The sequence below is a fragment of the Lepidochelys kempii genome, chromosome 6 (genome assembly GCF_965140285.1).
Source record: "Lepidochelys kempii isolate rLepKem1 chromosome 6, rLepKem1.hap1, whole genome shotgun sequence".
Lineage (NCBI taxonomy): Eukaryota > Metazoa > Chordata > Testudines > Cheloniidae > Lepidochelys > Lepidochelys kempii.
Window position 1 is genome coordinate 130,175,341 of NC_136385.1, and position 19,893 is coordinate 130,195,233.

At 47.2% G+C, this 19,893-nt stretch overlaps 1 protein-coding gene across 5 annotated transcripts in view; it reads left to right on the top strand.

Moving 5' to 3' along the window:
- Positions 1-232: 232 nt before the first annotated feature.
- Positions 233-19,893, top strand: part of MDGA2 (MAM domain containing glycosylphosphatidylinositol anchor 2) — a 663,883-nt gene continuing 644,222 nt past the window's right edge. For 4 of the 5 annotated variants that reach the window (XM_073350233.2, XM_073350236.2, XM_073350235.2 and 1 more), the window contains exon 1: positions 234-681. In XM_073350233.2, the coding sequence (XP_073206334.1) occupies positions 609-681 (73 nt within the window). In that variant the 5' untranslated portion in view covers positions 234-608. Of the gene's footprint in view, positions 682-19,893 lie in introns of all 5 variants that reach the window. The other variant, XM_073350237.2, reaches the window with a different exon arrangement.

Consider the following 19,893-nt stretch of genomic DNA (forward strand, 5'->3'; position numbering starts at 1 on the left):
GGGCTGGGGCAGGTGCGTGGCCCCGGGCGGCGGCGGCGGCTGCGTTGTTCCCGGCCGCCCGCGCTGCTGCTCGCCCCGCGGATCCCCAGCCCCGGCCGCTGCCTGGGGAGGGGGCCCCGGGCTGGGGGCCGCAGGGCAGCCGTGTGCATCGGCTCCCCGCGGGCTGCTGCCGCCCTCGGCCGGGGGGGGCGTTTTTTGGGGGTTTTTTTTTGGTTTTTTTTGGGGGGGGGCTGCTTCTCCGGAGCGGCTGGTCCCGGAGAGCGCCCGGGGGCGGGACACGCGGCTGCCGGCCGCCCCGCCGCGCACCATGCCCCGGGAGCCGCGCTGCGATGGCATCTGACGGCAGCCGGCAGCCGGCTGGGGCGGCCCCGGAGGCGGCTGGAAGCTGCGCGGAGCCCGGCGAGTGACTCGGGGGAGGCGAGAGGAGCCGGCGGAGCGGGGACCCCGCGGGGCCGAGGAGCGGACCGGCCCCCGGCTGGCCCCGCCGCTGCCGCCCGCCCGTCCCGGGGCGCCCAGCCGCTCGGCGCTCGCTGGGCTGGGCATCGGCCCGCGGCGGGTCCCGCGCTTCCTTCCCGCCCGGGGCTGGAGATGTGGATGCTGGCGCGAAGATGGATTTAGTGTACGGGCTGGTCTGGCTGCTGACGGTGCTGCTGGAGGGGATCTCCGGCCAAGGGGTGTACGGTGAGTCCCGCCGCCCCCCGAGCCTGACCTGGGGTGGGGTGGGGGGGGGTTCCGCCGCGGGCGAGGGAGAGGTGGGGCTCACCCCCGCCGAGGCAGGGGTTTGCGCCCCCCCTCCCCAGTGCAGAATGGGGCTGGGGTGGGGGGCACCGCTCGGTTGTCATTGTGCAGTGCAAGACTGGAGCCCCTCCGTGGCTGTTAGCTGGGGGACGGGACCGACCTGGCGCGCCGGATCAAACTTGCTGCCTGCAGAGAGAGGATCCCTTAGGATTCCTGCCTCCTGATACCCTCCCCCTCGCCCCCATCGGCATGCACCCCCCACACACCCCCCCGGCTCATCACCTCCCTCTCCCGCTTCTCCGGAGAGCCCGGGCTCGGTTTTCCGGCTCGGGAAGTGCAGGGAGTTTGCTTTCTGTGCACCCCCGTTGCCATGAGCACTGGCATCAGAAGAGAGTCCGGGTTCCCACTACCAGAGACCGCTTGGGGGAAATGGGGATGGGAGCGGATGAATGGACGCGGATTCAAGGCTTCCCGGGGGTGGGGTGAGGGGGGACCCCCGCTGCAAACAGCACGTCTGGGGGCTCGGTCCAGGGTCCTGTCAGCCCTCGCTTCCCACCTGGAGCGTGTGCGGCAGAGGAGGGAGCGGGTGCTTGGGCTGGGAGCTAAGAGACCCGTTGGTCATCGGCTGTAAACCCATTTGCCCCGGTTCCCCGCCGCGCGGCGGCTGTGAGCCGCCGTGTGAACGGAAACGGAGTCCCCGCTCCGGAGCGGGGAGCGAGCGATTTGGCGGCGCGCTGCCGTTCCCCTCCCTCCCGGGTCCGTTCTTCGTGGGCGCCACACGGCCGCGGTGCTCCGCCGGCTGGCCGTGGGGTTGGGATCATCCAGCTCTGGGGTGCAGGAACGGGGATACAGCGAGGCCGGAGTGGGACTCACCCCGGTCCCCCAGTGCCAGGGCAAACGCGGAGAAAGCCCCCAGGCGACGTTTGGGGAGGGACGGGGGAGGCTAGAAATAAGCTTTCCCTGGCGAACGAGCCACGCGTCCGCAGCTACCCGGGGATCCAAGGTCTGCGGGGCTCCCAATTCACGGCCAAGTCCAGCCCAGGCTCGTCCAGGGGTCCTGGGAGCTCCTCTGCAAGGGGTGCGTAGCGCGGGGAGCCAGGGCCTCCCTTCAGCCAGCTGGGCTCATGCCCCCCCTCAGCACTGCCAGGAGCCTGCACTTCGGTTGGGGCTCCCTCCCCGAGGAGGATTTTGTGATGTATTTATTTTGCATTTCCCCGTGAATTTCTATCATTCAGATGCCTTCCCTGGCAACAGCATCCTGGTGTTGGGAATGCTGACCCAGCGTGTTGGCACAGCGCAGATTCAGAGAAGACAAATATCCCAGTTAGACATGGAGAGGGAAGCAAATTGGTGCATGTTAGAGAGTGGCTGCTGTAGAAATCATGCAGGGCGGTAAAAGAGACAACCAGGACTACCGGAATGTGTAACATATCACAGCCTGGAGTGGCCAATACAGGGATCAATTTACAGGGCACATGTTACTGTTGGACCATTTCTTCTCATTAGCCATGTTACATTTCTTTACCGTGGCTTGCGAATCACCTCATCTAAGATCAATCTGTATTTCTCTGTCTTGTACTGGTGCACACCTGTTAAAAACATAATGCATTACTCTGGGTGGTGGAGGACCCTCAATTTGAGAGCTGGCTTTGCAAGGTTTATATTGGTACAAATGGACGGGAATTTGAACTGCAGCCGGGAGGAGCAGATTAGATGAATGCAAGTAGTTTGTCCACACTGATGTTGTGCATTTGGAAATTACAGGGCCAAAATCTGTGCGGATTTCCCTCCCCATGCAGCCTCAGTGCCTTCAAACGCATGGTCCAGAATGTAAATCAGCACTTTGTTTAGCTCATCAGATGGTTATTACAAATGGTTTCGAAAGGTAGGCTAAACAAACCCCCTCCTAGTAGAAGAGAAGCACATGCTGGATGGACAGTAGCTGCAGCACGTTTGCAGGAGAACATGGTACATACGATATGCAGCCATAATCTACGATAAAGCTGTGGCATAACAACAAAAGCCGGAAAGTCCAAAGAGCAGGGTACCATAGTGCTGCACCCGCCCCATAATCACAATACACACCTCTGAGACACCCATGCTACTTCATTATCCAAGGGGTGGCCTGGGGATGAGGGAGCTCTGGGTCACATTAATTACTGGTCTAAGTAGATGCAGCCCTGTTAGCTACAATAGAAGTTGCACTTGCTTGCGTAGGGCTAAATGTGTTCCTCTGTCTCTCACTTGCCCCAGTGTTTCCAGTTCCTGCTCCACATTACATAAGCAGCATAGCTCAGTGATGTGACATTGCTGTCATGCCTCCCATTCTCACAAGAGTATTGTGGTCGTACATGTTACGGAATCATTGTCATTTTTCTAGTACGCGTTGCTTTTGGCACACGTGCGCGCACACATGAAGGCAATAGGCCATTCGTGTCCATGACGCACCTGCAAGCAAACTTGTGGCTGGAGGTTTTTGAAATCCGATGTAATTCAAAATATTAGGAACGGTCATGAGGATTTTCCTTGGCGTTTGCATTACTGAAGCATTAAACTCTGTGTGCCACCAGTGCATCCATTCGCCTGTCAAACACAGGGACACACATTGTTGGATTTCTTGGAGCATAAGCTTCTGCAATGCATTGTAGAATATTTGTTAAGGCTTATATGTTGTGCGTGGGCATCTATGAAAGAGATCGTGCCCTTAGTTGGTTGCTAACAATTCTGCTGAAATCGTTACTGAAAAAAGGATTGCACATCTGGGCTAAGACTTCTTTGTAAATAAGAGTTAAATGTGATCTACTGTCATTCTGTAATGCACATTATACTTGGTCTCTGTATGGACCAGGGACCTGCAGATATTCATGATGTTGGGAGACAAAGTGTTTTTTCAATTATAAGTGAACATATGATATTTTAAAATGATACATTAAACTCAGTCTTGTTTTTCATTGGCAACCTCCTCATTTAAAATAAATATATATATATATACACACACCCATTTAGGGCAACAGCATATGTATTTCTTACTCAAGGACACCAGTCTAGGCTTCCAGTTCCTCAGCCACCACCTCTCTTGGGCAGAGGCACACGACTCTCTCTCTCCTGACTGGGGTTTTCCAGTTGCACGGTTCCCTGCCTCTGCTGTAATATTCCCTGTAAGCCAGACTGCCTGTACAGGCCAGCATCTGCACTTTCCTTTTCTCTCCAGAGGCTATGAACAGTGTAATGGCCTACAGCTATAAATTACCACACAGCTCTCTCTAGGCAAGCACGTTTATTCTTAAGGTGAAAGCATTACAGGGAAAACATTAAAAACAATAAAAGAACCTGCATACATGCTAAAAAAAAGCTCACCAGAGATCACCCCAACTCCAACCTCAGGCTCTGGTCGGTGTCAGTCCATCAAAACCCAAAACTGGGTTTTCCCTCTGGTGACAAGTTCCTAACTGTTTCAAATTCAGAATCAGAACAATTATGAATAGTTTAGTCTTTCCCTTATGCTGCTTAGGTCTTTGATCTTATCCTCATGTAAGAGGTGATCAGCAGACAATAGCTCACTCCTCAGGGTGTAGCTTCAAAAGGCTGGGTTTTGCATAACCGGAGTCTGGATAACCCCATGAAAACCATGTAATGGTTTTGTTCCAAGAGTCCATTCTTGTCTGGCACGTTGTTCAAGGTAATCCTTTGAAGACCAGGTCTCACATCTGTCACAACATTATGGAACAGTAACTTTCCAAAGTGCTCAGCATCCGCCTAAGTCGGCTCCTGTTGAAGTGAAACAGTCATCATAAAGCTCCTGTTAGCTCCAGTGGGAGCTGTTGGAAATACAGAGTGGGATTTTCCAGAGTAATTTGGAGGAAAGGTAAAATGTTCCAAATTGCCGAGGTTCCATTTTCAAAAGTGACATGGGCACGCTTAGGCAACTTAGGGCCTAAATCTCTTTTGAAAATATACGTGCCTTTGAAAATTGTACCTGAAATCTTTTTGTTCATAGTTTTTTTTTTCTTTTTTCTTTGACTGGAAAACTAGTGGCAATATTGCACCGAGAATCCTGAACATGTGGGCGGCCTGTCCTGCAGCCATTGCAGTTTAATGTGATTTTTTCCACTGACTTCAATGACAGCAGGATCATGCCCAATTGTAATCTCCTTGGGGCAGGGACTACATCCTCATTTGTGTACGCCCTCCCACTTAACGAAACTCATAGATAAATAATGACAATAATTAATGCCAAAAAATGGACCTGATTGAAGTAGTAGGAAAAGAAATTTTGCTCCCTTTTCCCTTCTCGTTTTTTAATATCTCCTGTCTTTGTGCCAGTTCCTCAACAGGTCGAAATGCCATTGGACTTCACTGGAGCGCCACTGACTGGTAACAGTGGTGTCTGGCCCTTCGTATTTTAAAATGCAAACCACTGATCCATGTGAACATAGATTCCAAGATCCCAGAAGAATGTAGTTCACTGTCTTAAGATAAATGCAATTATACAATTGTTTTAAACTAACGTTACTTCAAAGTATTATGAGTGATAATAATAATACCTAGCTCTTGCGTAGTGCTTTTCATCAGTAGTTCTCAGAGCTTTTCAAAGGAGGTCAGTCTCAGTGTTCCCATTTTACTGATGGGGAAATGGAGGCATAGAGATGCGGAGTGATTTATCCATTGTTACCTCGCAGCTCAGTGCCAGAGCCAAGAATACAACCCAGGGCTCCTGAGTCCCAGCCCAGTGCTCTATCCGCTAGTTCTGATTAAAATTATTAATAATATTCCAGGTGAGCCTGGAAGACTGACTAACGTCAGCGCGGACTATGGGGGTGTGAGTTGGAGCACGCCCTGAAGTGTTGCGTTGGAACTGTCCCGTGTAGACCCTTCTAGTGTGAACTGGAAGGTACCTGTTTGCGTAGTCCCGTTTAATGCCATGTATACAAGCTCTTTGCGTGGGTAGGGACACGGGCTCAAAGAGGTGGAGTGACTGCCCAAGGTCACACAGCAGGTCAGCGGCACAGCTAGGAACACACTTCAGATCTACCTGACTCCTAGCCCAATCCCCTATTCCCTGGACCACTGTAATACAAAGATCCAAAAGGCCTGAAAAAAATGGGGCTTTTCTCATATTTATTTCACCTCCTTAATTTTAGCTAGCTTATTTTCTGCAAAATAACCCTTCGAGAAACTCAAGAGCTGCATGCACTTTTCCCTTTTTAAATTATATCTCTCTGAATGCCATGCATGGTTACTAAAGCATAAAAAGTAAGTACTCAGAACATTACTGTTACATATTTTTATTCTACAGTAGAGTTGCAGTGCAGTATAAAAGTATGTTGGTGAGAAGGCTTCCTATGGGCACAAAGAGTTGTTATTAGATACCTTGAAGAAACGGTGTTCTGTAAAGATGAATGATATAGTAAAGATGGGAGAACAAAATTCTTAATGTCAATTTTACAAGCTCTTTAGGCCAAGGATGCAGAATTTGACAGGCTTTTGGATCTGTTATAAATGGTTTGTATTGTTCCAGGCCCTGCGAACCATTATGTCTTGGGGTCATGTACTCCCATGCGTTGCAGGCTGCAGAATGAAGAGTGTAGCAAATTACTACAAATCTATCCTGGAAAGTCTGACTGCAAACCACAACCTTCTGCGTGATATTACACCAAACTGAATTACAGCAGGGAAATGTCACAACCTGGATGAACTGCCAAAATTATAATATCAGAGGTGCGGGGTGTGGCCTGGAGGAAAAATGGAAGGAGGCACAGAAAATCACTACCTGTTATAGTAGAGACAAACATTCCAACTGTGTAACAATTTGCACAAGTAACTTGAGATGAGCAGCTGTAAACATTTTGGTGAGATCTATAATCTAAATGTAGCAATCGCTTAACCAGGCCTACAGTGGCTGTCTGAAAACAGCATGTGTGGGTGGGAGGGAGGCTCATTTGCAAATTCCAAGAGGCTCACAGCCACAGCTTACATAAATGCAACCCAGTCTCCTTTCCCAGAAGCAGGTATATCTCTGCTATGCACAGTGAGTTCCACAGGTTTCCTCGCTGTATTTTGTGGTCAGACCTCCAGCTGTATGCTCCTCCATGTTTCACTACAGATTGTTTGCCTGTGTCTTGCACATCTTTTCTCTTTTTATATGTTTCTGTTACTTCCGTGCGCTTTTCCCATGACCAGGAAAGACACGGCCCTTAGTAATCGTAAATGTCCATCAATTTGTAGGCGTCAAAATGCTGCTGAAGGTGAGTGCAAGTTCGTGTGTGTAAAGACAGGTATTTTCATATAAAGAGAGGCATGTGTGTGTAATATGTATCCCTCTCCACAGACACACACACACACAATTTTATAACAGCTTCTATAATTAAAAGAGCTAAAAAACCCCACCGACAGGCCTGGGTAACAGTAGTAGTATTCCTCAAAATGTTTATAAATGAAACCCGAAGAAAAGAGAGAGACATTGAAAAGCATAGGCACGGTGCTTGGGGCAGAGGAGAGAAGAGTATTGTTGAGATGGGCCAAAGCTATGCGATGGTCCAGCTGGAAAGCAGTATCTTGTAGTACTAAATACAGGGAAGCGTCCCCCTCTCAAGAAGCACCCTTGGTAAGTGAAGGATGATCCTTTTCCGTTGCTGCAGTGACTAATGTGGAAGGGTGAGCATTCCTGACACTAAACATTAGAGAGATTGCTCCTGGTGTTGTTTTTTTTTTTTTTAATGCCTGCTAAAAGCCTTATCCAATAGGCTTAATTTTAAAATATATTTTAATGTTTTATAAAGATGCACATTTAAAATCAATCAGTGGATCTAAGAATAAGAACGGAGCCTTGCATTCGATATGGCAACTTGGTTTGGGGGTCTGATTAAGTATCCTGTATAGAAAATACAGCCAGCCATTCAACATAAACTGGTGGTCATGTCTTGTCAAGAAAGAACTTTTCTCAGCCACATTGCTGCTTTTGTTTTTGAGCTGCATGCTTGCAGCTAACCAGAGAAGGAGATTAATGGCTGTTGGCTTTAGCAATATTGATGGCTGTATGTCATAGCTGAACCTGCTTTTACCTAATACTCTGGCTGAAGCCAGTGAAACAAGTGAGGCTGGAAGGAGGAAAAAAAACTCAAGGGAGGTGGGAACCCCAACACTAATGCATTTTCCCTGTTAGGAAAACTAATTAGGTTCAGGAAGATAGCTGATTATTAGCTCTTATATTCAAAAGCCAGCCTCTTAATTACCCAACCCCCAAATGGTACGGCTAGTTTCGTGTAGAGAGCTGGTTTTCTGAATCAGTGCTCCCCATCATGCAGATCTTTGAATGCGGTTATTGTATCATATGGTTTAACCCTGTACAATTCTGGATATTGTGTGACAGAAACCAAAGCAGTCTCACCAGAGAACAGGAAAGGTATTATGTCCTGCTGCAGTGCTGTGCATTTCTAAGCAGCTGATGTGCTCTGCAACTGCTAACTCCAGGACCATTTACTGAGCAGCCGATCCTTCAAAACTTTAACTCTTAACTCAGCCCACTTAGATTCCCTTGAAGGCTGTTCCCTCTTCTCCCAGCATATTTTAGCACTGAGATTTCATTAATGCTGGGAGACTATTTCATTTTCTGCATGTAAGCTAATGCACTTAGAGAGTGTGGAGAGCGGGAAATAATTCTGGCCCATCAACCTGCCCATTAACCAACACAAATGAATAGAAATGACTTTTCCAACGGATTCTTTTCTTGGCGGTCCCAGAGGCTGCTGCTGTATGCAATGGGTCACACACTTCAGCATTTTACATGGGGGAGCAAAGCAAAGGCGCACTGGATTTTTATGGAGAGGAACAGGGCGGCTTGGTTTTGCACTCCATTGCGCAGGTTTCGTGCATGATCCAGGGAGCACAGTCAACGTATAGAAATGTTCACCGATTTGTAGGGAAACATTAAATAACTGCGATTGAATGAATTTTGGGGGTGGATCCAAAGTCCGCTGATGCCAGCGGAGAAGCTCCTGCCAATGTCAGAGGGCTTTCGATCGGGTCCTGTGGCTGAAGAGTGACCGAAGTACTCTTTTTACAGACAAATACTGCAGCCTTGATGCCCAAATACTGTTCGGAGTATTACTGAGTGCCAGTTACCTCAGTCAGTAATGCAGGATTAGTCTGTTGGTAATTTTATATCCTAGAGTTCGCGGTGGTGGTGTTGTAGCTGTCTTGGTCCCAGGATATGAGAGAGACAAGGGGGTCCGGAGCTCCAAAGGTTGTCTCTTTCACCAGCAGAACTTGGTCCAAGAAAAGAGATTCCCTCACCCACCTTGTCTCTCTCATATTGGAGCATCTTGTGACTGGAAATAAAGGCAAAGATATTTGGAATGGTGTCAAAATCTGGCAAAATATGACAGGAAGATGGGCACGTGGAACATGGCGTTTAATGCTTTCCATGTAGGTGGCAACTAAAAGCAAGGTTTATATCTGATAAATATCATTAAAATGCATTAAGTTTCAAGCAAGCAAAAGAGGGGGCCGTATCCTCAGCGGGTGTAAGCGGTGGCAGCTCTGTTGTCTTCAATGGACCCTACTCCACTTTTATACCCATGCGGGAGCTACCCTGCCAACTGTGCCGCGTTCAGAGTAAGAAGATGATAACTCCAAAACAATCCTCTTGACATTTAAAGCGTTTTCTGTCTGCTCTCTTGAGTGGCTTATTAGCACATTGCTTGCATCTCCATAGAAGGAAGCCGTTGATGCTCTGCATATATTGGGTCAAGGTGTTCTCTCTGAATCGGAGCTAGGGGAATTGGGAGGAAGCCTGGCAGCAAGGAAGCACTTCAAAATAAATAAATAAATCTCTCCTGGCTCCTGAGCTAAATCCAGTTTAATTAGAGTCAGTGGGAAAACAAATGAAGAGGAAAAATAGCTCAATCCAGCTGCTCTCCCTCTCCTCGCATATTTCCTGGCAGCTTGTCCGCTCAGAGGTGCGACCTTTGACTCGTTCTTCATCAGTAAACGCGCCGCCCTGGATCTGCGCACCCTATTGCCGTCAGCAGCGATGGGAGTTGTGTGCCTGCTGATCAAGGGCTTGAGCTTGAATGGTTTTTGTGAGCAAGCTTGGAGGAGCTGGCTTGCCCGGATTTGATTCCCTAGTGAACAGGTGGCTGTGGCTTTCATTGAAACACCCTTGGAGGCGCTGTAAACTGAGTAGTTTGTATCTTGGACCAGTTGAGGAGAAAAAAACCCATTGAGACATTGGCTTCAAAGGGCTCAACGGTTGGCTTGGCCGGCTAGTTTTGGGTGCCTGGGGAAACCAGGGGAATGTGGGAGAGGCCTGTTCTTTGAAAATGTGTTCTCATGACTGGGACTTTGTACCGTCTGGGTGCCCAGTGACTGGGATAGCCAAACTTCACTGCTGTAGGAGGCTGGGCTCTGCAGGGGCGGCTGTCCTGTGTTTCTAAAGGGCTCCCCCTCCCATTACATCCAGTTCCTGAAGATGCTTAAGCAAGTCTCTGTTGCCTACTGGGGCAGTATAGCGACCTCAACAGAACTGAGAGAAAAGCCTCAGAAATAAATGGGTGGTGGGTTCCCTACAGTGATATCAAAGCCAGTTTTCCTGTTCTGGGCCAAGCTGGTAATTTTTAGACCGCATTGTAGAGTAGCGGGACTGACTGGGCAGGCGCAGGCGGAGGGGAGGAGTTAATGGGGGAAAGAGACCGACCGACTCCGCAGACCCACGAACTGGCATCGTAGTTGCAGGAATGCGGGCTCAGTGGGGTCTGGGTGTGTGTGTTCGGGGGAGACAGGGAAGCAATGGCAGGATGTGCGAGTCATGATGGGTTTAGGGGTATTCAGTTACCGTAGACATGAACACCCTCTTGGTGTCCCACAGAGCCCTCGTCTTCATGGAAGGGGGCGTCTCTTTGCTGTTTGCACAGGCTGCACTGTTGCAGACAGGGCTATGTGCAGTGGCCAGCACCAGTGGGCCGCTCATCCTGGCACAGAATTGCTGCAGCCCTTGGTGTGGGGTCTGCCTGCCCATCACCAGCTCTCGTGCTCTGCATCCCTGCTTCTCTGCACCAGCTCTGTTTCGCACTGAGCTCCGGTTCCTTGCAGCACAGTTCCATAGCTGGGCATTTCCTCTGGCTGCAGCTGTCCCTGGGACCCCTTGAGTACGGGTGGTGGTTGGGGGGAAGGGATTGAGGCAATCTCTGGGGGTCTAGAGGGTGGCTGGTGTTACCACTCCAGACCCATACCCACTCTTTGCACTTCTGTGGGGTGGACCCTGAATGCTTGGTGGCATCTGAGAGAAGGGGATATAGTGTTGAGGATGCAGTTGGTCCCACTTCTGTGTAGTCCAACCAGTCCCCAGGAGCAGGGGAGCTCCTGCCGATGACCCTCTTGGGCCTCTAGGCCAATTACTGTGCTTTGACAAATGCATTGTTCTCCGTTTTAAATCCCGACTCTAGGGGGACGCAGTGACACTAACTGCACCCACGGTGCAGGGGATTTTCAAAGGCACTAATGACTGGTGCCTCTTAACTCCCATCGATTTCCAGAGGGAGCTGCGCACACAGCTGTCCTTTGTGCTTTTGAGCAGCTCACGCAGTGTGTGCCGCCCAGTCCTCAAAGGAGACAAACTGAAATGAGTGAGCTACTTCCCCCCAATCTCTTTCAGCTCTCGCATTAGGTGATAAAAATAATAATTGCAGGTAGCTTTTCTCGGACACAGTGTGACAGTCTCCATTTAAAGGTACATTATACTCTAAACACTACAGAGCCTCTGCACTGAATACGTGATATGTTCTCATTAATATGAACATTCTCAAGGGTCTTTGTGGTTCATCAAACACATAATGGTACTTGAATTTTCTCTCCCTACACAGTATTATTATTGTGACTGGTAAAGGTTTTAGCATCTAGGGTAACAATTCAGGTGGATGCTGCCAATAGCCTTTCGCTAAAGGGCAGCAGGTGTCTATTTTAAAAGACACTTCTGGCTCTGAATAGTAAGTTCGTGTAAGTATTTGCTTTTACAATGACTTCATTTTTTGCATTATGCAGGGGTCGGACTAATTCAGAGTGCAACCCCAGCGTCACTTAGGATATGTCGACCCTGCAGCTGGGAGTGTGCTTCTCCGCTCGGGTGGACAGACACGCTAGCTCTGCGTGAGCGAACCCTAAAAATAGCAGGGTAACCAGGAATAGCCCAGGAGGCAGCTTGGGCTGAGCCACCTCAGTATGGTCCCAGTGCCTGAGTGTGTATTCGGACAGCTAGCCCAAACCATCTCCTGTGCTGTCGCTAGGTATGTGGCTGGTTTTAGCTGGGAAGCTGCAGTGTGAACGTACCTTGAGGGGAAAAGAAACTAGCACAACAAACCAGAGGGATTTTTTACAAATCAGTTATTTTCTTCAACCTGCAACAAATCTGGTTCAGTTGTTGGGAAGGAAGGAGTTCTCCAGTATCCACGGAGAAGGGTTGCTTGTTCTAATGCTGGTAATGGGGGAGGGATAGCTCCGTGGTTTGAGCATTGGCCTGCTAAACCCAGGGTTGTGAGTTCAATCCTTGAGGGGGCCATTTAGGGATCTGGGGCAATAATTGGGGATTGGCCCTGCTTTGAGCAGGGGGTTGGATTAGATGACCTCCGGAGGTCCCTTCCAACCCTGAGATTCTCTGATTCTACCACCTTCCGTCCACTCAGCTGTCAAGCAACTCCTCTGTACTCTGTCTCCAGCTGTACTGGGCATAAGTCCTCATCAGCCAAATATCCGCTACCTTGTGCTTGTGTTCCTTAGTATGTTCTAATCCCACCACCCACTCGGCCTCTAGCCCGAGGGGCTTTCCCTCACTCTGATGGTCATGCTGTCCTCTGCTTACTTGCTGTGTCTTTGCAGGTTTATTCTCATAGATTTTATTTCCAAGGAACATTTCAGTCTGAATTACTTCCTGTCATCGCCATAAGTAATCTGAATACTAAATACAGTTGACTTCAGTGGAAATAGCAGAGCCTGTTCTCAGGCAGTTCGCTTTTGGGGCCCCACTATACTGGAATAGGCTTTTGTTCAACTTGAATGTAGCTACTGTTTCCTGATTGACAGCAAACAAAGGGCCTGATCCTGCATATCTCTTCTTACACAAGACAGGGCTATACATGGGCATAAGTACTTTCAAGACTGAGAAGTAGGAGGAATACTCTCTCTTTCAGGTTGCCAGTTTTTACCATGCTTTTTCTTGGAGTTTGATTGGATTTTGGCATTGGGTTGTCACATCTTTATTAATTGCCCATTCCCAAATTTCCCAGTAGGCCAGGTGTAAGCCAGTGCAACTTCAGAGCTGGGCACATGTAAAATCCCTGCAAATGCCTAAGATTATCTTTTGAGTCCTTATGCAACAATGATAAAAATGAAGCCACAGCATGACGGCCAAGGCTCATACCAGCCTGCCTCCTGCTTCGCTAACCCTCTGGGCAGATGGTCAAGGAAGAGTAAGTAGGCCTCGGCATTTCGTTTTCAAGCCCATGAGTAGTGTACACATTTATTTCTACAGCTTGCTATTACTAAGGTATGGTAACTCTCAGCCTATGGTGCTCAATGATGAATAGTGGACTGTAATGCAAGGCACTGCTCACTGAACTGAGTGAGGCCGGTTTGGCTGACGGAAAGATTGTAAAACATGCCTTGCAATGAGGCTAAATTGAGTCTATTTAGTTGATCCAAGAGAAATGTTGAGAAGTGACTTGATCGTGGTCTAAAAGTATCTACAGAGGGGAGAAGATTTCTCATTGGAGAGGGCTCTTTAATCTACTCTCTAGCAAGGGTGCAAGTTGAAATCAGCAAAATGGAAATAGGAAAAATTAGGAAAAAATAGGAGAAATGGAAATAGGATGTACATTTTTAACAGTGAGGGCAGTTAGCCATTGGAACAACTCACTAAGGGAGGTACCGGATTCCTCATCTCTTGGTCTTTACATTAAGAATTGGATGTCTTTTCTAAAAGTTGTGCTCCAGCTCACCGATAAGTTGCGGGGTTTGAAGCAGGAATCTTGGGGGGAAATCTATAGTCTTGTGCTATGCAGAGGTCAGACTAGATAAGTCCCTTCTCACCTTGAATTCAATGAACCAATGAATCTCTTTTTAATATTACTTTAATGAAAATATCAGAATAATGTAAGTTACTCAGCAAATGATCTGACCTTTAATTGTAACCTGTTTTACATTATTAAAACAGGTTTCAGAGTAACGGCCGGGTTAGTCTGTATTTGCAAAAAGAAAAGGAGGACTTGTGGCACCTTAGAGACTAACCAAATTATTTGAGCATAAGCTTTCGTGAGCTACAGCTCACTTCATTGGATGCATACTGTGGAAACTGCAGAAGACATTATATACACAGAGACCATGAAACAATACCTTCTCCCACCCCACTCTCCTGCTGGTAATAGCTTATCTAAAGTGACCATTCTCCTTACAATGTGTATGAAAATCAAGGTGGGCCATTTCCAGCACAAATCCAGGTTTTCTCACCCCGTGTGTTTTGGGGCGGGGGGCTGAGAAAACCTGGATTTGTGCTGGAAATGGCCCACCTTGATTTTCATACACATTGTAAGGAGAGTGATCACTTTAGATAAGCTATTACCAGCAGGAGAGTGGGGTGAGAGGAGGTATTGTTTCATGGTCTCTGTGTATATAATGTCTTCTGCAGTTTCCACAGTATGCATCCGATGAAGTGAGCTGTAGCTCACGAACGCTTATGCTCAAATAAATTGGTTAGTCTCTAAGGTGCCACAAGTCCTCCTTTTCTTTTTATTATTAACACAATATATATGCTCTAGCGGGTAATATATCAAACATGCCTGTAAATATGAGTGTGCAGTAACCGCAATGTTTCTTTGAATTTAAATTAATTTAAATTTGTTGCTTAAAATATAACCTTAATTTCAGCGTCTTGTTCTTTGTATTTGAATATAATCAATATATGGCTGTAACAATAAGAGAACCAAAGCAGAATTATAGACACTCTTCAACTTCGGGGAAGTTCAGAACTTTCCATCTGGACCCTATCTTTTAAGTGAACTGATCCAAACCACATAATTCAAATACTCCCAAACTGTGTGTGAATTTGATTCTGGAATCCAGCTTCACAGACTGGCTCCCCCTAAGCTGACCAGAATTTCAAAATGAAAATTGGGAACACTTTTGTGGTGACTTTTTTAGGCTCATGAAGTAGTCTCACAAAAGTGCACATAAAAAGAAAAGTGTATTAGTCCTACTACTGTCAACTTTTCCCTCAGCACCAGCCGGTACATAATTCACGGAGTGGATGAGTTTTCACAGTAACTTCATGTCATGAATTTGTGATGAAATACTGAACAAATGTTGATGTTTCCTCTGAGCAAAAGAAGGGGGTAGTTAGTGTCCGCACTCATTTTCTCTTCACTCCAAACACTGTTCATCACACTGAACCCATGCTCTGTTGGTAAACACAGGGTAAATTTGACTCTGAGCAAACGTTTTATAATTATATAAAAAAAACAACAATCCATGTTTTCATTGACTGTAAATGATAAAGTGGGATGTCTCTGGCCTCCTGTGAGAAGTTCCCTTGATATCATATGAAAAACCAGGATTGTCCTTGGGAAAAAACAGATTTGGAGTTGCTTTAGGGTTACCCATATGACGAATAGAACTGGAGGAAAAATTTTCAGATTTAGATTTCCCTACAAAAGCAATGGGATGCATTTTTAAAGAAAACAATGAATGAAAAATGTTTTTTCCCCCCCCAGCCCACTATACATAGTAATTATCTGGGACCAAATGTGGCCCTGGTGTAAATGGACACATTAACCTTGCCTGTCAATGAGAGATGTATCTCATGCATTTGCCTCATTCTCTGGCCCCAGTCCTTTACTGTTTACTTTGGGAAAACTCCCATTGAAGCAAAGGGCTGGAGTGGGAGTTGGCCTGAACAAGGAATTCAGGATGAGGCGCTATGCTTAATGGTCCCAATGTCTCATCTTTCTAGAGCCCTAGTCCAGAGAAGCCTTTTGCTGTACTCAAATGATGCTGACTACTGTGTCGGGGTATTCTCCGGGGTAATGTCAGGCATAGTTTGGCCTGTGTATTCGGCACCCTTGCCTTGCAGAGAAGGTTCACTTCAGAAAACCCTGGTGGTCTGGGTTCCTGTGGTGGTCTTTCTTTTTAGAGAATTTGAGGAGCAGCATTTGTGACTTTAAACATGTTTCCCAATTATAACTGGTAGTTGACATGGTTTTAATAAACAGCAATACTCCTAGGCTAGACAGATGGCTTGCCAAAATTGGGGAAGTTTTAGCCACGGTGAAAATTAGCTGGCCCGAAATACGACACAAATGGCAAGCACTTAGAATCTTGCCTACTCTTGATGAAATTGGTTGGCCAGGGGAGCCATTCGCAGTGCCAGAATTCTCTCTGTTGGAATGGTAGTCCTTTGCAAATTCGACTTTCAGCCTCTGGCCTGTCCTTAGATGCCATTGGTTCCTCTTTGACCTTGACACTCCTCACACCAACAGGAGTTGGCCTATGCAGAACTGTTGCTTTAAAATGCCTTCTTTGACCCATGTGACCTGCTGTTTGTCATGATAGATAGTGTACTTAAATGGAAGGACTCGCCTGCATCATACCCACTTGGGCGATCTTAATAAAATTTATTAGGGGGAAAAATATGTTGGATTATTTCGCTAATTACCGTTAGTGTCTACAGGATGCAAAAAAAAAAAAGGTTTGGGCCACAATGTGCTAGTTACTATACGAACAAGCTATACCAAGACAGGCCCTGTCCCAGAGAGCCCCCAAACTAGGACGTAGACAATACTGAGTAGGTATATAGACAGGAAAACCATGGGGCTGAGGCAGAGAGAGGTGCATTTGTATAGGTCGGTGGCCACTGCGGTTTCAGTATTCACAGGTGGTCGCTAGCCTTTGGTATGCTAAACAAGTTAGGTACCCCCATTTTGTTTGGTAGCTTGGCAAGGTCCCAGAGACGAGTCTGATGGGGTCTGTTGTGTGTTGATGGAAATGTTATTTGTGATGGGGACTCTGTGACAGGACGGCTGGAGACTGGGTCAAAGAAGGTGCATGGCTGGGTGGGGAATTAGCTTATGGACAAGGCATGGTGGTGTTTAAAAGTAGCAACCGTCACCCAAGGAGAGAGAGCTTCTCTCAGCTGTATCTTCTCTCACTAGGAGAGCAAGTTTTGCCTCAGTCACAGTCCAGAGAAACAAGCGCCAGGACTTGCTTCATCCAGGCACACAGTATAAGGGGTGGCTGCTTCAGCCTTCATAGATCCCAGGAAAGACACCTCCTACTTCTTCTCTTGAGTCCACCTGCTTCTTCTCTGCTAGTCTGTCCCCATAGGTTCTTATATCCCTGCTTGTCAGGGAATTGGGTGGAAGCTGCCCAGGGGGTAGCCTCAACAAATCCCCTTGTACCTCTTAGCAGAGTGTCAGGGTAGTTGTTTGTTTGGGCTGGGGAGGGCTTTAATGTATCCCTACCAGGCCCTCTGTGAATTCCCATGATCCCCATCGCAGTCTCTAGTTGAGCTGTGGCACTGTGAAATATTTTGTCCTGGATGCATGCGCACACTTTGACTATCTCACCTGTTGTGGCTGGAAGCCAAGTCGCTCTGTAGTGCCAAGCGGTATAACAGCCCTGAGGCCTAGCAGCAGGCACTCTTAACAGAGGTGTTCATTCCTGTAGTCCATGAAAAATGTTTGAGTCATATCCACTTCGTAGCCCTGGGCAGGGCTGGACACAGTCAGAACCACGCCGCAGGAAGGAAATCCGGCCATAAAGCAAGTGGTGTGGGTGTCTCAATATGTGGGGCTTTTCTCTCTGTCCACTGCCTCAGTGTAGTATGAAGGGACACCATCTTATTGGAGATGCTCTGGCTACGTATGGTCATTAAAGGTCTCCTGATATCTCCACCCCACACTAGTAGCAGTTAGTGCTGCTCTGATTCCAGTCCCAACAACGACATTCTGCCTCCCTGACCTCCCTCTGTAGCTCTCGCTGGAGAAGTTACTCTTTGTTCTCCTGCCTCGACTCAGTTGTGTACCACGCCGAGGTAATTGCATTTCCCTGACGGATGCAATGATCCTTGAAAAATCTCTTCAGATAGCTCCGGGGTCCCTCTGCTCAAAGGCACTATTCTTAATGTCCTTTCCCCACATTAGGTAGCAACATAACCCTCAGCGCAGCCCCATGCTTCACTCACTCTTTGGAGCCTCAACCCAGCATCTAATTATGCACCTCTCAATAAAAGAAAGTTTTGCATCTGCAAATGATTGCCAGAGCAATCAGTTGTGGACACGGATGACAGAAACTAGGACAGAGTTGGGCCAATACTGAGTGCCCCAGCTGAGATGTACCTGTCCTCTCTGTTGTGAAGTGTTCTGAAATAATAGTTATTCACAGATGGTGTGAGTTAAATTTAATATGCAGTGGGAACTGACCGTCTGAAACACACAGGGTTATTAAAAAGAAAAGGAGTACTAGTGGCACCTTAGAGACTAACCAATTTATTATGGGATGCATCCGATGAAGTGAGCTGTAGCTCCCGAAAGCTCATGCTCAAATAAATTGGTTAGTCTCTAAGGTGCCACAAGTCCTCCTGTTCTTTTTGCGAATACAGACTAACACGGCTGCTACTCTGAAACCTAGGATTATTAAGTTACACCAGCAGCATTCTCAAGGGACTATATGAACAGAAATACACCTTTCTTAGGAGAGAAGGTCTCCAAAGTCCCTTACACAGCAGAACAGCAATCCATACTGCACTGTACTTTCTGATCATGCAACGCTGCCGGCTTGATATTTAGCTGGTTGGAGAAAAGAAGCATTTCGGGTGCTATACCTGCTTCTGAGTCCCCACGGTGATTGAGTTGGGGTTTTACAATTTCATTTCCCTCTTCTTCTTTCAAGTGTTCTCTCCCCTGTTCTTGACTGAAAGACCCACACGCACAATAAACATCTCTTTGCATGATAGTAACCAGAGGTGATACTTAAAGCAATAGTAGGGAACACTTTTCAGATAGTCGCGATGTTGCTTCAATGTGGTGCCTTTCCTAAATCTCCAACAAATGTTACAGGTCTAATGCTACAAGTTCAGCAGCGTGCGACAGCTAGGGGAAGGCCAGAACATGTTTGTAGCTGGATAGGAAAATATGAGTTTTACACTGGGTTGTCAGGCCCCAATCCAGCAAAGCACTTAAGCAAACTCTTAAATTTAAAGCATCTGAAAAGCCTCTTTGCTGGATTGGGCCTTAGTGCATATAAATTAGTGGATACAAATGTGCAGATGCTGGGAATAGAAAATTTCATGACTAATTGATCACACAATGCAAATGTGTACTGGATAACTCAGCTACTGTAAATTGGCCCATTCAATGAACCAGCTGTCCAGTCTTTCAAAGAGATACAGACAGGTATAATTTTGCTTTAAAAAAATTGTCTACAAACTCCTGTAATTGATCAGTGGGTTTCATTGCCAGGTGAATGACAAGTTAACGTATTCTCTCTGAGAAACAAGTCCAGAGAGGCAAAGAGAAATTGTTCTGGGTAAGGATCTTGGTAAGAGTGACCGAGATCTAGAAGACAGAAGCATCCATAATCATTGGGGAGAAATTGTCATTTCATTCCAACCCTTCCAGACTTCCTGGACCTAACCAGAGAGATTTTTAGATCGAGAGAGAATCTGTCAACAGTTTGCATCTGCATGTTTGAAAAGGGCAAGTATTAAAACACTAATTGCATGAGTCACGAGATACCTGTGCAGTGAGAAAGCCATGGTTTTTAAAACAGATGGCTGCTTAAGCATTAGATTTGATGATAGACAGTCACTTTAGAATCAGGTCATCTAAAAAGACACCAGGTTTTTTTCCTCTCTCTCTCTGTCTGTCTCTCTCCTCCCCCCCCCCCCCCCCCCCCCCCCCCCGAAGAGATTTGGAGGGGAAAATATGCACCCTTTAAAAAAAAAAAAAAGAAATTCAAGTTCTAGAAATGTCTGTGCTTTTGACAACCAAAGGACATTGGAATTAAAAAAAAAAACCCTCAGCAAACCTGTTTCAATTGTCTGAGATTGAGCTGAATGTAACCCCGTCATGGCAGCACTGTACCCTGCAAATAATGGGCAGATCACTGGCCTTCGAG